Raw genomic sequence first — 24114 nt, forward strand, 5'->3', positions numbered from 1 at the left:
GCAACATGAAAAAGCCTAAAGCTGGGAACAGTGCCTCCTTAATCCCAGGTGAACAAAGCCCAACTTTAATATAAAATTCAAAGTTAAGAAAAACTGAGCAAATAACATAACAAGAACTTGATCATAAAAATTAGAAGACCAAAACATAACTCAGAAGAAAGCAACATTATGAAAACAGCTACAAATAGTGCCTCAAAAAAAAATTATTAATTGGACTCAAGGCCATCAAGAATTCCTGGAAGAATTAAAAGGAGAACTCTTTAAAAAGTGAATTGGTTAAATGGAAAAAGAGCTACAAAAGCTCACCTAAGAAAATAGTTCCTTAAAAATTAGAATTGAGCAAGTAGAAGCTTAATGATTCTGCAAAATGTCAGGAAACATTAAAGAGAAGGAAATGTGTAATACGGAAAAAAGACAACTGACTCGGAAAATAAATCAGAGAGAATTTAAGAATTGTTGGGACTACCTGGAAACTATGTACAAAAAAGAATGTAGGTATCATATTTTAAAAAAAAATTAATATTTTCCCCTTAGTCTAAGAAAGAAAATATCTTACCAGGAACTTTACTGATTCATTGATAAATGCAGGAAGGATTTATTTTACATTTTTGCAAGAAGTTAGTAGACACACTTTGAAATTGCAAAGGCAGTATTTTATTTCCTATTCATAAGCACAAGTTCCTTCCCTGATTCTCCATTAATTGGAGGTTACAGAAATTAATCTCCATTCCTAATTACAAAAGCCAATCCCTGCCCCCAAGGAGCTTCCATTCTTATTGATGTCCTTGTGGGTTTAAATTTTTTAATTTAAATTTTCTTTCTCCAATTTAATTTTCATGATTGTGGAAACCAAAAAACCCAATCATTTCTCACTACTGGTTACATTTAAAATTATTCTTTTTACATTTGTTTTTAAAACTTTTGAGTTACAAATTTTCTCCCTATCCTCACATCTAGTCCCCATTAAGAAACCACATGTGAAGTTATGCAAAACATTTCCATAAAAGTTGTGAAAGAAAATATAGATCTCTCATCTTAATTAAAAAAAAAAATCTTGAGAAAAATAAAGTTAAAAGAGAGTGCTTCAGTCTGTCTTCAGACAACAATTTCTTCTCTAGGTATATAATAGGATTTTTCATAAGTCCTTCAGAGTAGTCGTGACTCATTGTACTGCTAAGAATACAGTTGGTCATTCCAGAACATTGCTATTAATTTGTATATAGTATATTTCACTTTGCTTGAGTTCATGAAGAACTTTCTGGGTCTAAAGTATCCTGCTCAAATTTTCCCATAAAACAATATTCCATTATAATCACATGCCACAATTTATTCAGCCATTCCTCAATTGATGGGCATCTTCTCAATTTCCAATTTTTTGCCCTGGGAGAAGTACTACACAAATTTTTTGTACATGTAGGTATATTTCAAGAAATTATTGAAAATTCCAAGCTCTGCAGATATCTTCTAGGAACAAGAGAAATTAGAGCTTCAGGGCAAATGTCAAATTGTAAAAACAAGAGTTTGTGCTTAACTGTGGACCTCTTACGGCAATCAGAAGATCTGAAAATGGATACTAGGACTGAGTTCATGAAGTGTACATACAGGCTAGTTCCCCTGAAATAAGCTGGTGGAAAGCTCTGAGGCTAGTTGGGTTCAGAGGTAGCTTCACCCCCAAATACAGGAATTTTCAACTCCCAGACATTGACAAAAATTCAGGAACTGGAACTGCTGCTGATAAGGGTTGTCAGACCCAGCTGTGCTGCTGACCTTGGCCCTAGACAAGAAGGAACTAGCACATGCCTGGTGAATGGTGAAGCAGTGACATAGGGTCCCTTTTGGCTGTGGATGCTTATAGGGGGGTGGAATTTTTAGCTTTGGGTTTCAGGCCAGAGGGGAGAACTGAAGGAGGACCTGAGGCCAGAGGCTCAGGACTAGAGGGATTAGAGATTAACCCTGACGATTTACAATAACTAAATTAAAAAATGAACAAGCAAAGGAGAAAGAACCCAACTAGTAGAAAATTACTGGGGTTCATCTTAAGGGGGATACTGAAGCAAAAAAAAACCTCTCTAGGTAAAGAGTAATATAAAATAGTTACCTGTCCAAAAAATAATTCATAGAACTCAAGATTTTAAAAAATCAAATGAGAGATTGAGGAAAAACTTTTAAAAATTGAACCCCCTCCCTCCCCCCAATCCAAGGTTATGGGAGAAAAAAAAAGAAACCCATCTAGCTAGGAAAGGAGATACAGAATCTCAAGAAAGAAAATGCCTCTTTGAAAAACAAAATTGAGCAAGGACAAGCCAGTGAGGTTTTAAGGATCTAAGAACTGATACTGAGAGAAATAAGCAGAACATAGTAACAGCAAGATTGTATGATGATCAACTGAAAGATTTGTTTCTTAATGATTCAGTGATCCAAGGCAATCCCAGTAAACTGTGGATAGAAAATGTCATCTGCATCCAGAAAGAGAACTATGGATATTGAATGTAAATCAACATATATTATGTTCACTTCTTTTTTTTTTTTTTTTTTTTTTGTTCTGATTTTTCTCTCCCAACATGATTCATAAGGAAATGTGTATTTAAAATCCACAATTAATAAAGAATTTAAAATGTAAATAAAAAATAATTTCCATTAAAAGAGTCTAAAAATAATAAAACATTATAAAGAATGAAAAAATAGAGGAAAATGTAAGACATATAAGAAAAACAACTAATCTGGAGAACAGATGAAGAAAAGAAAAAAAGAATAATCAGACTACCTGAAAACTACAATCAAAAAGAGAATCTTTATATAGTAATACAAGAAATAATTTAAAAAATTGTCCTGAAGTGTTAGAACAAGAGGAAAAATTAGAGATAGAAAAAAAAAAAATTCACCAATCACCACCTGAAAAAGATTCTATAAGGAAAACCTACAGGAACATCATAGCCAAATTCTGAACCCCAAGTTCAAGGAGAATATGTTCTGAATAACATCACCACCAACAAAAAAACCCAATTCAAATATGGTGAATCCACAATTACAGTCACATAAAACCTAGCAGGGACTACATTAAAAGACCACAGGCTTTGGAACACTATATATTGAAAAGTAAAAAAAACCCCTGAGATTGTAGCTAACAATATAATGCCCAGCAAAGCAAACATAATTCTGAATGAAGAAAAGATAAGACATTCAATAAATTGCAAGACTTTAAGGATTTTGTTTTAGAAAGACTTGAACTTAATAGAAAATTTGACATAAAAGATCCAAGAGAATTAAGTTAAACATTAAATACTAAGTGTTAGGGACTCAATAAGGATAAACTGTTTTACACATGAAAATGTAAACTATATGTCTAATATTGTCATCAGTAATTGGGTAGTACAAAAAGAAAGATTGGGTAGAGCTGGGTATGATGTAAAAAGCAAAACCCTGTAGGAAAAGGTAAAAAAAAGTAATTAACTCTTTATATAATTAAGTTATATAAATTAGGTGTGAGAGGAAAAACTGACCACAGAGGAATTGGATGGGGGAGAGCTGGTAGTAATTTGTAAAGAATTAAGAGGGGGAAGGAATAGGATAAAGGGGTGGAGGAACGTAAAAGGTTGTGTAGGATGCTGGGAATGAGATAAGGTTGTGTAAATTAATGGGAATGGAATGAAGAGGGAAGGAAAGGGTGAGAGGAGAGAATAAGGGAGGAATCTTTGGGGACAGGGAGGTTAAATAATAAGGTAGCAGGAAGAAATAAAGCAGAGGAATCAGCAGGGATAGGAAATAAGAGATACAGACAACAAAAATGAATAGGAATAGAATTTATTTTTTAAAATCAGGGTTAGTAATAATTGATCTCAGGCAAAGTTAAAGCTAAAATAGATTTAATCAAAAAGAAAAAATAGGGAAACTACATTATATGCCACTATATTATTTTAGACTAGACAGTATAAAGTTGGAATATTGTTCTAGTGTTGGAAATTATAAGTTGGTTGATTTAGGAAAAATATGGAAAGACTAGGATTTATGATTCATATACATTTATGAATGGTCATCCTATACTTGTTTGTTCTGTTTCTCTGAAGGGGATATAGATATGTATGTATAAGTTGTTGGTGTATCTAGGTAAATATATAGAAGAAGAATGAAGTAAAAAGTACACAGCAGAGAAGAAAGATAAACCTACAAGAAAGCCAAGAAAAGATGGACAGCTCTGAACACAACGTGTAATATTTATTATAGAGGCTTTCTTGAAATGGAAATTTATTGTTTCATGTCTTGAAAAAAATACATGTGTATAACAAATCAGAAGGATTCAAGACATGAAACAATAAATTTCCATTTCAAGAAATTAAAAAGGAAAAAAGTTGCATATCTTAGAAAAGATAAGTAAATAAAAGTCCAATAATTCTAATAAAGGCTTATTATGAGCTACAAAAAAAGAAAGAAAGCATCAAGGAATGTTACTCTGATTTCTTAGATCGAGAGGATAAAATAGAAATTGAAATAGGCCATCAATCATTTCTTGAAATCCCAAAATGAGACTTAAATCACACAAGATTTAGCAGTTTTCACATTAAAAAATCAGAGGGCTTGGACAATGTTATTCTGGAAAGCAAAGGAGCTAGGATTGTAGCCAAGAATATAATTGTTAAAGGGTAAAAAATGGATATGCAATGAAATAGAGGACTTTCAAGCATTGATGAAAAGACCAGAGCTGAATAGAAAATTTGATATTCAGGCAAAAGACTCAAGAGAAACATAAAAAAAGTAACCATATGCGATTCATTAAACTGTTTATATTCCTAATGATGATACATGTAACTTCTCTTAAGAACTTTATCATCAGGGTAATTGGATGGAGTCTATATAGACAAGAGGGCATGGGTGTGAATCAGTTAGGTTGTGATCTCTTTGCCCTCCCCTACTCTTTATTAGGAGTGAGAAAGTGATGCTGGGGAAAGAGTAGAATGGGGGGAGATCTTATTTTTAAAGAAGTCATAATCTTTCATTTTTATTCATATTATTCATGAACATTAGTTCAGTTGATACTAAAAAAAGTATCTCTAAAAATAAAAATTGTGGAAGGGAGAAAAATACTCCATTCAGTTTCACAAATCAGTTTAGGCTGAGTTACTATTGTTGGTTCTTCCTCTCTCCTTTTAATATCTTCCTCCTTTGCATTTATTAGTTGTGGTTCTTACCCCCCCCCCCCCCCCACACACACACACAATTTAGACTTTATTAGGCTAATATTCTATCTCACCTGCAAAACTTAATACCTGGTTGTTATTTCATCCTGGGCATTTCAATAGTCATTTAGGTAAGCTCTTATCAAATAATATGGTGGTCTGAACACCAACATTTGCTTAAGACTCAACACTTGATTGAATGTACTTTTCTGCCAAATATAGTCCCACAAAAACAAAGTCCTTTATAATTCTAGGAAGGTCCATGCTTTATTGTCATGATAAATTATATATGGTTGCTTGGTTGTGGTGGTGGCGGGAGAATATATATATTTTTCCACATGTAGAGATAATTTTTAACATTAAAAAAATTTTTTTTGAGTTCCAAATTCTCTCCTCCCTCACCATCCTTATCCCTAATACTGTTAGCAATTCAACATAGGTTATGCATGTACAATTATACAAAACATATTTCCACATTAGCCATATTTTTAAAGAAATATGAAGCCAAAAGAAAAGGATTACTAAAAGGTAAAAAAAATGTGGGAAAAAAGCATGTTTCAATCTGCATTTGGACTCCATCAGTTCTTTTTTCTGCATGTGAATAACTTTTTCCATAATGAAACCATTCATTATATTTCTGAGAAGAACTAAGTCACATTTGATCATCACCACAGTATCATTGATAATAACTATGTACAATGTTCCTGCTTTTGCTCACTTCACTTTGGATCAGTTCATGTAAATCTTTCCAGGTTCTTTGCTTTCATTTCTTATAGCACTGTAGTATTCCATTACATTCATATACCATGCCCCATTCAGTCACTTTTCAATTGATGAGCATCTTCTCAATTTCCATTTCTTTGGCACCACAATCATAATTTCAGACAAAGAAAAAACAAAAATAGACCTTCTTAAGACAGATAATCAGTGAGACTACATTGTGCTAAAAAGAAGTGATATAAAAAAATTTTCAGCAAGTTTCTCTGAGAAGATATCATTTCTCAATGAGTCAGATTTGCAAAAATAAGGGCCATTCTCCAATTGATAAGTGATCAAAGGATTGAGCAGGCAGTTTTCTTTTTTTCTTAATTGTATTTTTTTTTTCAATTACATGTAAAGATAATTTTCAACAATCATTTTTGTAAGATTTTGTATTCCAGATTTTTTTTCTCCCCTCTCTAATCTTTCCATTTCCAAACCAGCAAGCAATCTGATATAGGTTATACCTGTATAATCTTTTTAAACATATTTCCATATTGGTCATATTGTGCAAGAAAAACCAGAACAAAAGGGAGAAAGTCATGAGAAAGAAAAGGCAAACCAAAAAAGTGAAAATATTTGATCCACATTCCAGTCTCCGTAATTTTCTCTCTGGATGAGGTTGGCAACTTTTTTGCTTTTTATATTTTTTATTGATTTTTTGATTGTTTTTAGACAACCTACATTTTTCAATCTTCCTTTTTCCCCTTACTTTCCCTACTCCCAAAACCTAAGGCCATTCTTGGTAACAAAGAAAGGGAAAATATAGATGACAGAAAAGGCAAACAAACAAAAGGTGACAATGCTGTGTTTTGATCCACATTCAGTCTCCATAGTTCTTTCTGGATGCTGACATTTTCTATACCAATTCTATTGGAATTGTCTTGGCTCACTGTGGTGCTGAGAAGAGATAAGTCTGTCATAGTTGATCATCACATAATATTGCTGTTACAATGTGTAATGTTCTTCTGGTTTTGCTCAGTTTACTCAGCATCAGTTCTTGAAAGTCTTTCCAGGCTTTTCTGAAATCAGTCTGCTTATTTCTTTTTTCCTTTTTATTTTCTCCTGTAAAACATTTTTTTTTTTTTTGTTTGCATGTTCATTCATTTTTTATATATTTCCAAATAAATAGTATTTTGAGAGCAAAATCAGAGCAAAAGGGGAAAACCATGAGAAAAAGCATCAGAAGAGGAAAAAAAATGAAAATAGCAAGTGTTGATTTACATTCAGTCTCTGTAGTTCTCTCTCTCTGGATTTGTATGGCATTTTCCATCCAAAGTTTATTGGGATTGCCTTGCATCACTGAACTGCTGAGAAGAACCAAGTCTCTCAATATTTTTTCTTGGTTTTGCTTGTTTCACAAACATCTGTTCTTAAAAATCAGCCCGCTTATCATTATTTTTAATGGAACAATAATATTCCATCTCTTTCATATACATAACTTATTCAGCCATTCCCCAATTGATAGACATCTACTCATTTTCCAATTCTTTGCATCATGAAAGGAGCTGCTACAAATGTTTTTGCATATGTGGGTCCTTTTCCCTCTTCTATGATCTCTTTGGGATATAAACTCAGTAGTGAGTCTGCTGGATCAAAGGGTATATACAGTTTGATAGCCCTTGCAATGATTGGATCATTTCATAAGTCCACCAACAATTAGTGTCCCAGTTTTACCACATCCCTTCAGTAGAACTCAAAGCTATGTAGAGTTATATGAAGAAATGCTCCAAATCATTATTGATTAGGGAAAGGCAAATTAAAATACTTTTGAGATCCCTATCATAAATGACAAATGCTAGAAGCAATGAGGAAACAATGTACATTGATGGTTTATGAAGTAGTGAATTGGTCCAACTATTCTGGAGAATAATTTGTAATTATGCCCAAAGGAAAACAAAACTGTGTGTACTCTTTGACACAGCAATATCACCACTAGTTCTATTCCCCAAAGAGATCAAAGAAAAAAGAAAAAACCTATATATACAAAAATGTTTAGTTCTGCTATTTGTGATTTTCTTGACATTTTTTCACAGTACACATATTTTTATAAAATAGTTATGTTGTATTTTAAACAGATGTTGCCTAGCTGCTTCCCTATTGAGGAGACATTTGGGATTTACAATTTGTAACTTTCAGTAGTACCAAATTTGTAATTGAGACAGTTATAGTATTAGCCCAAATGGAGGTACTAAGTTGAGACATGAGAAATAAGTATATTTGAATAGAGAAGTAATTAGAAGATACAGCATATGAGAATTTGTTTGCCCTTTATTTCTTCAGTATAATATATTAGATGTATCACTAATAATGGAGAGTACTAAAAATGGACCATTATGTTTTAGAGATCTGCTTTATTCACTGAACATTTAATATGCATTTTCATAGTCCACATAGTTATTTTAAATATTTTACAATATTTTTTCACCGTATATTAGAATTATATAAACTTTTATTCTGAGTTTAAATACTATATATAATAAACATTTCCATTATTTGATTTTGATATGATTTTTAGGATTTTTTTTTGTTGTTGTTGTTGAAGAAACTTAAGTTGCCTGTCTTAATGATTCAGCAAGCATTCGCAATATTTAATTTAGTGAGTAATCCAGGTAGTGAGAGAGAAATAACTAATATTGTGTAGCTAAAGCTAAGTTGTACTGGAAGGGCACAAATGAACAGTTGATCACTTCTGCATGGTCCTGTGACTATCTCTAATACCACTTAATATCATTTTGAGAGCATGGAGGAAATGAATTACAGTAATAAACCATGTGAAGATAGATAACCTTTTTGGAATAGTCATATATTGATGAATTAACTGATTGGGCTTCCTGTCCAACTTCATGTTGTAATTTGGGCATTTAGGTGGTGAAGTGATAGAGCACTAGGCTTATCACTGGTCAGTAAGTTCAAATATGGTCTCAGACACTTCCTAATTGTATGACTCTGAGTAAGTTACTTAAGTCCTGTTTATTTAGGCTTTCTCATCTGTAAAATGGGGGCACATAAGTATTTTCTATAATTTAGCCATTCAAACCCTTAAAAACTTAGTTTTCAGTGGAAATAGCTTTAAGATATTCATCTAGTAGAGAGATTTTCTTTATTCTAGCACTGATTCACATTATGGTTATGATTTTTTATTTTAAGTTATACATGTTTTTTTTTTTTTTAATATATATTTCCATAGTCTTCATGGTACTCTGTATACAGATGATATTTTTCATTCAAAGTTTATTGGAATTGCCTTGAATCACTGAATTGCTAAGAAATGCCAGTTCTATCATACTTAGATCACATGGTTTCTTCTTTTTTTTTTTTTTTACTGCCTTCTTTGATCATAATATATTAACACATTTAAAAAGAAATCCTATTGCTTGTTATCTTGGGAAGGGGAGAAAGAGAAAGAAAAATTTGGAACACAAAGTCAGTGTTGAAAACTATTTTTGCATGTTTTTGGAAAAATACTATTTATAAAAAGATAATCTAGTCAGTTATAGTTGCTTTTTTTCGGGGGACTTAAGTGCTTTTATATAAGTGTACTAACCAGTAAATACTAATAGCAACAGGCCTTGTATGACAAATAAAGGCTAGAGATGATGATAGTACTGAAAGTTGGAGAAAAGGATATGTTTGCAACTCAACTAGTGAAGGTAAGCTTCAGATCATATTTAAAAAGGAAGGGGATTGATGAGTCAGTCTCCCAAAGTGTCCAAGTTTTATTAGGCTCTGGTCCCTGCTTGTTTTGGTGTGTGAATACTTTACCATACAAAAGAACTACTCTCCTTCTGATGGCTTTCCCACCTCTATTGTCATAGGCAAGAGGCTGCCAGTTAGTGAGGTTGGTGTGAGCTATGGACAGTTCCAAAAAACAAAATAATGCAGGTAGGAAGAGAAGGCATGACTGGAGCAGACATAGCCTGTTTTAAGAAAGGTAAAGACAAAATACCAGAGAGTTGATGCATCTTTTTCTCTCTCTACATGCTTGCTTCCATTCTAAAACACTTTTGATGGGAGTTGATATGGGAATAGAAAGTCTGAAATCTTTACAAATTTAGGGTCATAGATAAATTTAGACAGGAATGAGAATTTAGAAGTCTACTGACTTCTCTATATCCTCTTCTGACTTCTTCTATATCCTCGTATTACAAATGAGGAAAATGAGGGACAGCAAAATAAAATGATTGGCCCAAAACCATTGGAATTGTTTAGATGGCTGAGCCAGGATTCAAATTGAAGTGTTCCAATTTTCAGAACCAGTGATTTTTTTTTTTTTTTTCCATTTACTACACTGTCTCCAAGGCATGGGGATAAGAGAAGAAATAGGATCTGTACCTGTCAATTCCTTCTTTTTTTAAAAAAATTTTTTTAAAATTTTATTTTTATGAAACAACATAAGCATTTCCATAATGGAGTGGAGCATTTTTTTTTTTTTTTTAAGATTGATTACACATGAAACTGCAAATCTATTATGTAAAACTTGCTATTCCTTTTAAATATATCAGTTATCATGCAACTTTGTTTTTTTTTTTCTTTCTTCTTTCTTCCCCCATGTCTACCATTAGAAACAAATATGTATATATTTGTAAAATCATTCTGTACTTACTTCGGGTTATCAGTTATTTCTCTGAATGTAGATAGCATCTTTATTCCCAGGAACTTTGTAGTTAATTTGGGTATTTATAATACTCAAAATTGCTTCTTAGATAATCAAAGTTGTTTTTAAAACAATATTGTTGTTACTATCTACAACATTCTCTTGGTTCTGAGCATTTTGCTCTTCGTTATTTCATGCAAGTTTATTCATGTTTTTCTAAGATCATTAAGCTCATCATTTTTCATATCATGGTAGTATTCCATCGTGACAAGTTTAGTCATTCCCCAGTTGATGGGCATCCCTTTAATTACCAGTTCTTTGATACCACAAAGAGAACTGCTAAAAATATTTTAGAAAATAGAGGGTTTTTTCCTTTTTCTGTAACCGTCTTTGAAAATGTAGTAGTACTATTTCTGGATAGAGGAATATATAGGTAGTTTAATAACTCACTGGGGAGAGTCCAGATTGTTCTCCAGAATGGTTGTATCAGTTTAAAGTTCCATCGTCAATGAATTAATGTCCCAGGGTTTCCATATCCCCTCCAACATCAGTCTGTTTCCCTTTCAATAATTTTAGCCAGTCTGGTAAGTGCAAAATAGTATCTCAACGTTGTTCTAATTTGCATTTCTCCAATCAATAATATGACTACAAATTTTCAAATGACTACAAGTTGTTTTGCTTTCCTCATCAGAAAATTAATTGTTCATATTCTTTGATCATTTATCAATTGGGAAATGACTTGTATTCTTTTTTTATTATTATAACTTTTTATTGTACAGAACATATGCATGAGTAATTTTTTACAACATTATCCCTTGCACTCACTTTTGTTCCGACTTTTCCCTTCCCTCCTTCCAGCCCCTCTCCTAGATGGCAAGCAGTCTTATACTTGTTAAATGTTATAGTACATCCTAGATACAATATATTTGTGCAGAACTGAACAATTGTCTTGTTGCACAAGAAGAATTGGATACAGAAGGTAAAAATAGCCTGGGAAGAAAAAAAAAAATCCAAACAGTTCACACACATTTCCCAATGTTCCTTCTCTGGGTGTAGCTCATTCTGTCCATCATTGATCAATTGGAACTGAATTAGATCTTCTCGTTGTCAAAGATATCCATTTCCATCAGAATACATCCTCATACAGTATTGTTGAAGTATATAATCTCCTGGCCCTGCTCATTTCACTCAGCATCAGTTCATGTAAGTCTCTCCAGGCCTTTCTGAAATCATCTTGCTGGTCATTTCATACAGAACAATAATATTCCATAACATTAATATACCACAATTCAGCCATTTTCCAATTGATGGGCATCCACTCAGTTTCCAGTTTCTGGCCATTACAAAGAGGGCTGCCACAAACATTCTTGTACATACAAGTCCCTCTCCCTTCTTTAAAATCTCTTTGGGATATAAGCCCAGTAGTAGCACTACTGGATCTAAGGATATGCACAGTTTGATAACTTTTTGAGCATAGTTCCAAATCATTCTCCAGAATGGCTGGATGTATTCACAATTCCACGAACAATGTATCAGTGTCCCAGTTTTCCCACATCTCCTCCAACATTCTGCACTATCTTTCCCTGTCATTCTAGCCAATCTGACAGGTGTGTAGTGGTATCTCAGAATTGTCTTAATTTGCGAAATTAATCATTTTGAACTCACTTTAACACTCTGTATTTGTTCATGTTAAAACTTCTGTTCCACTCATTGTTCAAGGTTTTCAAGATTCTGTCATCACATATGTTAGTTATCACCTCCAGATTGTGTCGTCTGCAAGTATGACAAGATGCTATCTTATAGTGCTTGAAGTCATTGATTACATATGTAATGTTCAGTCTAACTTTCTGGAAGTCTTTGGGAAGGGCCTTGGTCTCAGTAGGAGAGCCACCATGAGGATGGTCAGGAATAGAGTCTAAAAGTCTACTGTCTCCTTCACAATCTGTCTGACTCTCTCAGCCCTTAAGTACCCTATTACAATTGCATCATTACAATATACTGAGTATATGCCAACTAGAGTGATTATATCATTACATCATACTTGATATATGTGAACTAGAGAATCATTATCTCATCAGTTCCACTGAGTTAATACCTTGTAAGTATCCTTGTATACTTGTATACTTCTCCAGAGTTCCAGCCTTCTACATCTCACACTTTCTTTTATTTTAGACAACAGGTGGTCACGCCCTCCCTGACTTCTCAGGAAGGGAAATGAAAACTCCAAAGGGAAGTGGGGAGTCAAACCAGATATTGTTAGTGAGTTTCCTCTGTGCTGAAATTGAAACAGGTATACATAAATCCAACAGCATGGGAGGTATTACACAAGCATATAGTAATATAAAACAGGCTAGTAGTGATATAACAAACAACATGAATCAACATGAGGAATTATACATGTTCAAAAGTCCTAGAAGGAGGGTATATAAATAACAATTACACATACACTGTGCAATTATGTTTGTGGCAGCCCTCTTTGTAGTGGCCAGAAACTGGAAACTGAATGGGTGCCCATCAATTGGAGACTGGCTGAATAAATTGTGGTATATGAATATTATGGAATATTATTGTTCTGTAAGAAATGACCAGCAGTATGATTTCAGAAAGATCTGGAGAGACTTACATGAACTGATGCTGAGTGAAATGAGCAAAACCAGGAGATCATTGTACACGGCAACAACAATATTATATGATGATCAATTCTGATGGACGTGGCCCTCTTCAACAATGAGATGAACCAAATCAATTCCAATAGAGCAGTAATGAACTGAACCAGCTACACCCAGCGAAAGAACTCTGGGAGATGACTATGAACTACTACATAGAATTCCCAGTCCCTCTATGAACCATTACATAGAATTCCCAATATCCCTATTTTTGTCCGCCTGCATTTTTGATTTCCTTCACTGGCTAATTGTACATTATTTCAAAGTCTGATTCTTTTTGTACAGCAAAACAACTGTATGGATATGTATACATATATTGTATTTAATTTATACTTTAACATATGTAACATATATTGGTGGAGAGGGGTGGAGGGAAGGAGGGGAAAAATTGGAACAAAAGGTTTGGCGATTGTCAGTGCTATAAAATTACCCATGCATAGATCTTGTAAATAAAAAGCTATAATTAATTAAAAAAAAACAAAAACAAAAAAAACCCCAATTATACATACACCTCCTTCAGCAGCCAAGAGAGAGTCTAAAACCAATCTATTGTCCATTGCTTCATGTGTCTGGGAATGCAGTGGTTCCTACAGGTTTTGAAGTCTTGCAACAGTCTTATTATGTGTCAGGGAATCCATTGATTCTTGTAGATTTTGAAGTCCTTCAGCAGTCTCATTAACAATTTTTGGTGTTTATTAGTCAGTTGCCATACACATTGGGTTAACAGCCATGCTTTTTCAGTGGGACATGTAGTCAGAAATAGAACCATCTGATGTTTCTTGGGTCTTTTCCTTTGTTTCAAGGGTCTTCTCCATCTCTTTGTGTCATAGTGGGTAGACAAAGCTGCTGCATGGGTGGTGCTGATGGTGTCACTGCCACTCCCACTCCTCCCTTCACCCAAAAAGGTGAAATTGAGGGAGTATCTGGAGATGAGGAATGCCCTACAGGTGCCTGCTCTGGTGTAGGTGAAAGTGAGAAGCACCACACCCCCTAAGTTCATCAGCACTATACTTAACTCCTCTCTTGTCCAATTCTTCATGCATTTTTAGCTGCTTTTTCAGTATCATCCCTCTCCTCTTTCTCCTCACACTTCCTTGTCTGGCTGTCCACATTAAAGTTTTCCCTTATTTTAAAGCTTGTGGAATTTCTTAAAGCCAATTGTATTACGTTGTATATATAGAATGTTTCCTCAGGAATTGAATTAGGCCCTTAGCATTATACTATTCAATTAGTTGCTCTCCCCCTAGTTTCCACATATCTGGCTCTTAATTTTTCTTAATATATTTAAGAGTCCAATGATCTGCTTCCAAGTTACCAAGAAACCTTGTTTCTTTAATAACCTGACTAAGCATTCTACACATTCCCCTTCGGTTGGGAAGGTTCTTTTCTTAATATTTGCCCCATTTCAGCTGAGAAGAAAATGAAAGTGACTAGTTTAGCCCTTACCAAAGTTTCCTGTTTGTCTACTTTTATACTCACCCTATTTCCAGGTCACAGGGACTTCTCCACTGAGTTTAATGATCCCGTCAGTCGAACTGCTGAGTATAGGTCCTTACATCCAGAGCCTCAAAATGTCGTGTGCTTCTTTCAGTGCCCTACGTTGGGCACCAAAATATAATGTCTGGGCTAGCTTTCTGGAGTTCCTCCGGAAGGGCCTTGGTCTCAATATGATAGTCACCACGAGGATGGTCAGGAATAGAGTCTAAAAGTCTTTATTGTCCTTTTCATAGTCTGCCTACTTCACAGTCTGTCCAGTCTCATTGACTCTTGACTGACCATGTCCCCAGTTCTTTCAGTCCTTAAATAGCCCTATTACAATTGCATCACTACAGCATACTGAGTATATGCCAACTAGAGTGATTGTATCATGATATACTAGATATATGTGAACTAGAGAACCATTATCTCATCAATTCCACTGAGTTAACACCTTGTTGTAAGTATCCTTGTTTCAAGTATATGTCTTCTGGCCCTCTACAAAATATGGGCTAAATATTAAATAGTGTGGGCTAAAGAGAGATCCTTGGCATAGTCCACATTATCATGAATTCCTTAGTGATTCTTTTTGTGATTTGGCCATTCATTTAATCACTTCCATATTGTCTTTGAATGTTTTATACACAAAGATAGTGTTAGAGATTTTGTCAAAGGTGTAAGGATTAATTAGCTAAGATGTATGCCCAGAAATATTGTTAGCTACTTTTGCGTGAATGGTTATTCTTATGAGCAATGTGCTGTTGTTATCTTAAGGGCAGTCAGATCTTCTATTTGGAGGGTCCTAGAATGGAAGAGTGGTCTGAATAGCCTCAGGTTTAAGATTTAAGATGATAAGAACTTTGTATTTAGAGGGAGAATAGACGTCTCCCAAGATTACTAGCATTCAGTATTTAGTCAAAAGCTTCATTTCTTCATGATGACCTTCAAATTTTATTTTTTTCCCAAATTTTATTTAAAGAAAAAAAAAACTTGTTCAAATACATTTCAAGACAGCTTGATACATAATGTTTTGCTGTAACACACACAAACAGTTCCCTTCAACAAAGTACTTTCTCTGAAAAATATTAACAGAAGGGAAGATTTGGTATAATATGTTTCTAAAATTGATTGAAATGCAGTACTCCAAAACCTCACAGATATGTTTTTGTAAGATAAGTGTGTTGTTGTTGTTGCTTTTTTGCTATTCCTTTCTAAGTACAATAAGATCATGCTTTTAATTTTTAATTTTTTTTTCTTTTCCACCACAAAAAAGTTTTAGCAAAAACCTAATTTACAGTGTTATTTACATTTCTTTCCATCAGTATAGCCAAAAAGTATTTCAAAGGCTTCATCTTTGCTTCTCTCATCCTTCCTAAATTCTCAGTTGGTATGAGGAGCATACTTCTGTCTCCTACATGTGTTAGAGCAAACTTGGGATTACTTATTCATCCATCTCTTTTATATACAGTGTGTTTTAAGGCCAGGATTTAAGTCTATATAAACCACTTAGCCATTGATTAGATCAAATTGATTAGATCTGAATACAGAGTCCCTTTAAGCCACTTGTTTCAGTTTAGACCTATTTTATCTCTAATTACAAATAGCCAATCGAAACCCAAGTAGTCTGCAATCTTTTTCTTGGGAACAAGAAGTGAATTTTGTTTATTTATAGAGGGTATGTATGCTGTCTATACATAGGCACTTGTTTTTTAAGCCATTGGCTGAAGAGAGGGGGGTATCATTTATCAAGTTTTATAATCAGAATTAAAATAATTATAATTGACATTTACATGATATTTCCCAGTGTTTTTACAAACATTTTTGTCAACATTCAACAAAAAAATTAAATGCTTACTCATGCCAGGCATTGTGCTAAGAATACAAATATGACTAAAAAAAAGTCTCTGCTTTCAAAGAGCTTTCATTCTAACAGAGAAGACAACAGGCAAAGGGAAGATGAAAAAGAGGAGAGGAAGAAGACAGGGACATGATGGAAATTTCTGGAGGAGGGCAGGCTGCCCTGGGCATTCTAGAAGAGGGTACTTCAAAGGTAGAAGTTTGAGTTCCAAGGCCAAAGTGAACTTCAGGGTCACTTGAGGTACATTATCTCATTTGAACTTGGAATCAGGGCTGTAAACACATGAATTTTTGCACTAAAGATCATGAACTTAAAAGTGGAAGGTATCTTAGAAATCAGTCTAGCCCCTCATTTTACAAATGAGGAAACTGAAGCCCATATTGAGTAAGTGATTCGTCCTATGTTATTGTAGTGGAGCTAGCATATGAACCTCCCTTATCTGACTCCAAATCCAGCATTCTTTTCATTGCCACATTGTCCATTCACTTCTGACCCACTGCCAGAATGTCACATTAAGAGACAAGATCCCAGGGACAATAAATTGTGTTTGCCTCTGGGCATTTCATGGTTTGTTTTTTAAATTTTTCATTATTGGATAAACGTCCCTTAGTCATCAAAAGGAAAAGGTGACCAACTAGATAACATTTAGTTTGTTTTTTATGTGTGGAAACTAGGTAATACAAAAATACTTTGCTAGTTGGAATAAAATGTTGTCTTAGTTGACCTTATGTCTTAAACAGGCTGCTTTGACATTGATGAGAACTTGGAAGTTTCATCAAGCAGCTTTTCCCCCTCAGGGAGAAAAAACCTCCAAATCTTTCAGGGAATGGTGAAATCACTTTGACTCACCTAGAAATTGCTCTGACTTTTTATAGAAGTTTTTTCATACTGACAGAACAAAATCCAAGAGTACAAGATGACAGAAGAAAATCCAGTTGACAATCTTCAGTAAAAGTTCTGATCCTGATTCCTGAGTTTTGGCCTCATTATAATCTATTTAATCATGCAGAAAGTTTCAAGATGTTTTAAATTTTTTTAAAGTTAATGTTCAGTTTTTGTTTTTTTTCCTCCTTATTCATTCTGCCTCCCAGGTAGCTAAATTTTTTAGTTTCTTAATTCAGAAGTCTGTCTAATATATATATTCTTAACTTTTGCCAGATTTGTTGAAAGAAATTAAGATCTTTTTTTTTTTTTTTTTTTTGATTAGCACTAATAGTAACCTGACATATTATGTTAAATATCTGTATTTGCTTACTAAGACTCCTTTTCTTTTGTTCAGCTTGCTTTAGCAATAGCAGATCTGGCCCTGCAGATGCCTTCCTGGAAAGGCTGTGTGCAGACCCTGGTAGAAAAGTAAGTAACTTATCTTCACAGTGAACTGATGTTTGGAGGGAAACACAGATAATCTAAATGGAGATTAATAATGTCTAGATAGTCAGTTTTTTGATATTTCAGAGAAAAAGGGCCACAATTAGTTTTGTACACATTTCCTTGACAAAAGATAAAAGGAGACAGATACAATGTTTGTCCTTCATTGAGTCTTAAGGACATCAGTTTTATTGTTTTTTTGATTTCCATTCATTTCTTTAACCATTGTCCAAAGACCTCAAATAAGTTTTTTGGTAGGGGAGAACTAATGAAATTTCTCATTACTTGTTTCTGTCAACATAGGCAGTTCTATAAATTGTAACCACACTATTGTAGGTATATATATATTTATATATATATATATATATATATATATATTCCCCCCCCCCCCCCCGAGGCTGGGGTTAAGTGACTTGCCCAGGGTCACACAGGTAGGAAGTGTTAAGTTTCAGAGACCAGATTTGAACTCGGGTCCTCCTGAATTCAAGGCTGGTGCTCTATCCACTGCACCACCTAGCTGCCCCCAATTGTAGCTATATTAGTGGGAAAATTATAATAGTTTTGGTTTGCAATTGAGATTATTATTGTGTGGTTGAATTTTCTTGCAAATGGATAATAGTCTATTATTTTGAAGAACTTTAAGTAACAATAAAATATTAAGTATTCAATTCTGAGTAATCTAAGATTTATTTCCTTAATATTTGGCCAAACTTTTTTTTTTTTTCCCTACAAATAAGAACATGTCCTTTTTAACTTCCCCTTATGGTGGCTACTTAAAACCTTTGTGGTAAGAAGTATTTGCTAGCTTTTTTTCCCCCCATTTATTTTATTGTGTATTTTTTATTTTATTTTATTGTGTATTTTCTATCACCTTTTATCCTCCTAGCTTATTTTCTTCTTTTCCTCCCAAGATATAGCAATGATGTAACTTCTTTGCCTTTTCTGCTGGAGATCCTTACGGTTTTGCCTGAGGAAGTACATAGCCGTTCGTTACGAATTGGAGCTAATCGTCGCACAGAAATTATAGAAGACTTGGCTTACTACTCAAGTACTGTGGTTTCTCTATTGGTAAGTAGGTTAGAGATACTTACCTGCTTTTTAAAGATATTTCCTCTGTTCTGGCACCCTAGAACTTCGCCTCCCCCTTGCCATATATAATATATGTATAGTATTTTATGTTTAAAGATTCTAGTACAAATATTTTTTTTTGTTTTTTAAAAAAATGTTTTGCTGATTATTAAAAAATCCCACAGTCACTTCCTCTTTCCAAACCCCCATCTCCATTAATACTTTTTGCCTTATAACAAAAACTAAGCAAAATTGATACAATAACCTCATTCCATTGACTGCATTCATCCTTATGCATCTGGAACCAGCACTGGTCATTTCATTTGATCTGAATTATGTTTTATGATTCATATCTGCATTTTTGCTATTGACTTCATGCATATTGTCTTTTGGGTTCTTTTTGCTTTGCTTTGCATCAATTCATAAAAGTCTTGTTACATTTATTCAGCAGCACTTAAGGATTTGATGTGGGTTGAGTTCTGGAGAGAGTGGGTAAAAATACTGCAGGCCCAAACCTGTATTCTTTTAGGGGAGATAGCATGTATACAGAAAAATAAATACAACATATAGAAATAGTCAAGAGTAATTTTCAGGGGAAAGTACTGGCAACTGTAGAGGAGATTAAGGTTTCTAAGTCCTATGTCTTTTGAAGTGGTGGAATTCTTGGGATCTTTTGACTTTTTTTTTTTTTTTTAAACCAGCAAAAACTAACCACAAAATAACTACATTACTATATGAGAGGTTCTCTATTAATTGTTGTTGTTGCCGCCATGAACTCTTTTGGCACATTGAAATGCAGTTACGAAAATATTTTTAAAAAACAAATAAGTTTACAGTTCCTCTGATAGAAGAACATAGGCTATAGAAATAATTTTAGCTCTGGATTAAACATTTTAACGTCAAATAAATTAAAATATTTAGTCATTAGTCAGTACACATTTTTTTGCAAATATATAAATGTATAAGACATTTATGTTTAATGTTTATGGCTATTATGTGCTAAGTGTAGAGGATAGTTAATACATAAAAAGACAGTCTCTTCCCTCAAGGAGCATACAATCTAATGTGGAAATGAACCTTGAAAACTTGGACTGAGTGGAGTGAGTAGGAGAAGGAAGTCCTAAAATAGTAGCACCAGGTGAGAAATGATATGATATCTGAACTCTCCTTAAATGGAGGTTTAGAAGGTGCAAAGCAGCCAGATTGCTCAGTGGAAAGCGCATAGAGCCTAATCGGGAAACCTGAATTCAAATCTGGCCTCAGATATAAACAGTGTGTGCCTGGATAAGTCACTTAATCTCTTTTTGCCTCAGTTCCTCATCAGTAAAGGGGGCATATATACTGGAGAATGCAATGGCAAACTATTCCAAGAATAACCCCCAAGAAAACCCCATATGAAGTCAAGAAGAGCTGGATATGACTAAACGACAACAAAGCCTGATTTTTATTAAGCATGTGATTCCTTTGGAACTTTTTGTGTTAGAATGTATTACATGGTTTTTGCAGGAACATTTCTTTTCTAGGTTCTTATTGTTAAATTCATGTTTCTCTGTTTTATGATTCACTTATGTTACTTTAAGAATTCTTGTTACTGTTTCTTCAGAGCAGCAATAATTTCAGTGATTTCAATAAGAGCATTAAGAAATTCTGCATTAAAAGAAGGGGACTTTTTTCTTCTTTCTCTAATATCGTTGAGTCATTCTTATGCCAGAAGCTGGGGCATAGAAGGGAAGTGATAGAATTGGCATCAGAAGTCTATTCTAGAATAAATCAAAGTACTCTTTTGGAATGGTATTGCATCTTGATTTGTTTGAGAAGACTTTTTAAAAAAAAATTCCATTTAATAAAATATTATTTAAATGAAATACTGAGGGATGACCAAAATGATACTGGAGTCTATTCAGTAAGGTCTGTATATGCATTAGAGGTGATTTTGATGGAGTTTTTCTTTATTTTTTGTTACTTTTATACACATTCCACATAGATAAAACACAATGCTTCCAATGCTTATGCTGTGGTGCATAAGAGAACCATAATTTGTTTATTTTGTAGAACCTGAAAGTAAATGCCAACACAAAATTATATTAGTTTCTAATAATCTGGTCAGAAAAACCTTTTTAAGCTTTGTTTCTCATCTTTCTCTCTCTCTGTCTGTCTCTCTGTCTCTCTCTCTCTCTCTCTCTTTTTTAATAAATTTCATTTTCTCTTCTTGATCTTGTTTTCTTCACCAACCAATTTTTTTGCGAGGGTTTTGTCATAATTTTCAGATCTTTAGAACAACAACAAAAAAAGACCTAAAATTTCCAACTCTGTACAATTTCATATTGATTGATCTAGTCAATCATATTCTAATGGTTTCCTTGGAAGTCTATTTCATTATTAATTATTAGAATATTCTTTTAAATTTTGAAACCAGATTTGAAAAAAGAAACTTACCCTTTTATTGTGTTTTTGTGTGTGTGTGTGTGTGTGTGTATGTATGTATGTATGTATGTATGTATGTATGTAAAATGTATCTGTAATGTATCCAAGAATATTCACTCCTGTCTTTGGGAGTATTTGTACATTACTAGCTTATAGCTTCTCAGAATAGTTAAATTTGATGTTTTCCTGTTGATTTCTTTTAAAATATTGCTTATGTTCATATTTTTTCATTTCTCCTTACACAGTTCTTGTAAAGAGATACATTAACCTGCATTTTGGCCATTGCAGTAATTTCCTAGGAGACCTTTTCACTGCTACTCTCTGTTGCCTCTCTTTTATATTGCATCCAAAGATTCTTTCTTTAATTCATAGATATGATTTGATTAGGCCCAGGCATTTTCAGTGGTTCTTTATTATCTCTCTAGTGCAAACCCTTTTTATTCTGGCTTGTGTATCCTTCCCAGTCTCTGGCCAGCCTTATGTTATTCCCCTCCATATGGATTATCCATCCAAACTTACTATCTGTTCTTTTCCCCTGAAATATGTTCTGTACTATCTTTCCTCCTACTTTTTCTTGTGCTTTTCAGTTCAGTTCACCAAATATTTATTTAGTATCTAATGTCTATATATAAGGGACTAAATAAATGATGCTGATGATACCAATACAAAATTGAAATTGTCCGTGGTTCCAAGGAGCTTCTGTTTTAGTAGGGTTGGGGAACTATCTATCCACTGGAGAAATCAGAAAAGACTACCAGCAGATAACATTATACCTTAGCTGAGTCTTAGAAGATATTAACAGTTCTAAGAGTTGGAGGGATAGGGGTTGGGAACAGGTTGTGTAAAGGCATTTGTTGGAGGGCTAACTTCAGGAATAGAGGTAGGTCATTTTGAGGTGAATAATGCAAATCTCTGGAAAAATAAGTGAGGGTCATATTAGAGAAAGGTTTAACTAATAACAGCTTGAGAGAGGTTTGTATTTTATTTCATAGACACTAGAGAGACATTAAAGATCTTTGAAAAGGAGATTTTCATATCAGACCTTTCTTTTAGGAGTATTGATTTGGCAGGCTGGAGAGGGAGGTGATTTAGAGGAGGAAAGGACTTGAAGAAAGGAAACAAATTCACACATTTGAAGCAAGGTGGGACAGGGAGAACATTGGAATTTGTTGAATTTGAGGTTCTGATAAAATATCTAGGTAATATCTAAGAGTGGGGAATTTTAATTTTTCCTACTAGATTTTTTAATTTTTTGTTTAATAATTTAATTTTTTCCAATTACATGTAAAAAAAGGATATTTAACATTTATCCTTTCTTCCTTCTTCTACACTCTAATTGAGAAGGCAAGCAGTTTGATAGAAGTTATATATGTGTAGTCATATAAAACATTTTCATATTAATTATGTTGTGAAACACTCAAAAAATAAAGCTTATTAAAAGTATCCCTTCAATCTGCATTTGGACTCATTCCGTTCTTTTTTTGGGAGTGAATAGCATTTTTCATCATAAGTTCTTCAGAATTGTCTCAGATTATTACATTGCTAAGAATATGCAGTTACTAGTTAGGATTCTTACAAGGTACTTATGTTCTTAGTTCACACCTTTAAAGGAGTTTGTTCATTGTTTCACACATTAGACTTCACATTGCTAAGCCCATTGTGAGGAGATTCAGAGCCAGGATTCAGTGGGGAGATTCACAAATCTAAAGGAAAAGCCTGCTCGTGGACTTCGGGAGATTCAGAACTAGGATTGATTTCCCAGAGATTCACAAGGCAGAAGCCCATAATCCCACACTCTTGAAGGGGGAGTCTGATTCATCCCATTTTCCATCTTTGTGCTGGCTGGAGATATTCGGACAAGAGCTCTCAGGGAACCAAGGAGAGAGATAGGCCTCTATTAAAGCTAACCGGGCCCAGGAAAAGATTCAGGATTTTGAAGGACACAAAGGATCTGGACTTTAACTCCTGGTTGCCTTATTGAACTGAACTGAAAGGAAGGCTGGCTCCAGAAGCTTCTCAAGAAATCTGCACACAGAGAATGATTATGATTTAGAGAAAAAGAACATTACAACTAGTTGCAATGATTTCCTGGCTCTGATCAGTTCTCTTTGTATCACTTAATATAAAAGTCTTACCAGGTTTTTCTGAAACTATTTTACTCATTTCTTCTAGCAGTATTCTATAGAGTCTTATTCCAGTTTGTTCAGCCATTCCCCAGTTGATGGTGTTGGAAAACAAAATTCTGAACCCTGAATAAGGGTACAGTAAATGAACAACCTTGGGATATGTGAAGCAAATTTAACTTTTCAATACATTCTTGCAGAAAGCAGGTGTAAAATTCAGAGTAAGTTTGCACAAGTTACAGAGGTAAGATCCCTTTTTCCTAGCTGCAGAATCTTTCCCCAGTGTGGAGTGATGAGGTTAACATTCCTCTAGCATACATCCCTCAGTTTATCCTATGTATATGTAATATATTTTCTACATACATTGTATGATCATTAAAATGATCCTTAGCTCCTGCTAGGGAGGAGAAGTTAATATTTATGAAGCAATTGAGCATTCGAATTCTCTAGCTAAGCTATGACATTTGTCCTGCTTTCACCTTTTTTTTTTTTTTTTAAACTATACAACTAGTTCTGTTGATTTTTATTTAGTTTCAACTGGTTAAAGAGGTTCTCCTGCTCCTTTCCTCTGGATACTTCTAGTTTTCAGATTTCCGGTTTTCCT

At 34.0% G+C, this 24114-nt stretch overlaps 1 protein-coding gene across 2 annotated transcripts in view; it reads left to right on the forward strand.

Moving 5' to 3' along the window:
• TNPO3 (transportin 3) overlaps positions 1-24114 on the forward strand; it is a 111771-nt gene that overhangs the window by 23144 nt on the left and 64513 nt on the right. For both annotated transcript variants that reach the window (XM_074267964.1, XM_074267965.1), the window contains exons 3-4: positions 17807-17880; positions 18807-18963. In XM_074267964.1, coding sequence (XP_074124065.1) covers positions 17807-17880; positions 18807-18963 — 231 coding nt within the window. The remainder of the gene's footprint in view (positions 1-17806; positions 17881-18806; positions 18964-24114) is intronic.

The sequence above is a fragment of the Sminthopsis crassicaudata genome, chromosome 5 (assembly GCF_048593235.1).
Source record: "Sminthopsis crassicaudata isolate SCR6 chromosome 5, ASM4859323v1, whole genome shotgun sequence".
In the NCBI taxonomy this organism is placed as follows: domain Eukaryota; kingdom Metazoa; phylum Chordata; class Mammalia; order Dasyuromorphia; family Dasyuridae; genus Sminthopsis; species Sminthopsis crassicaudata.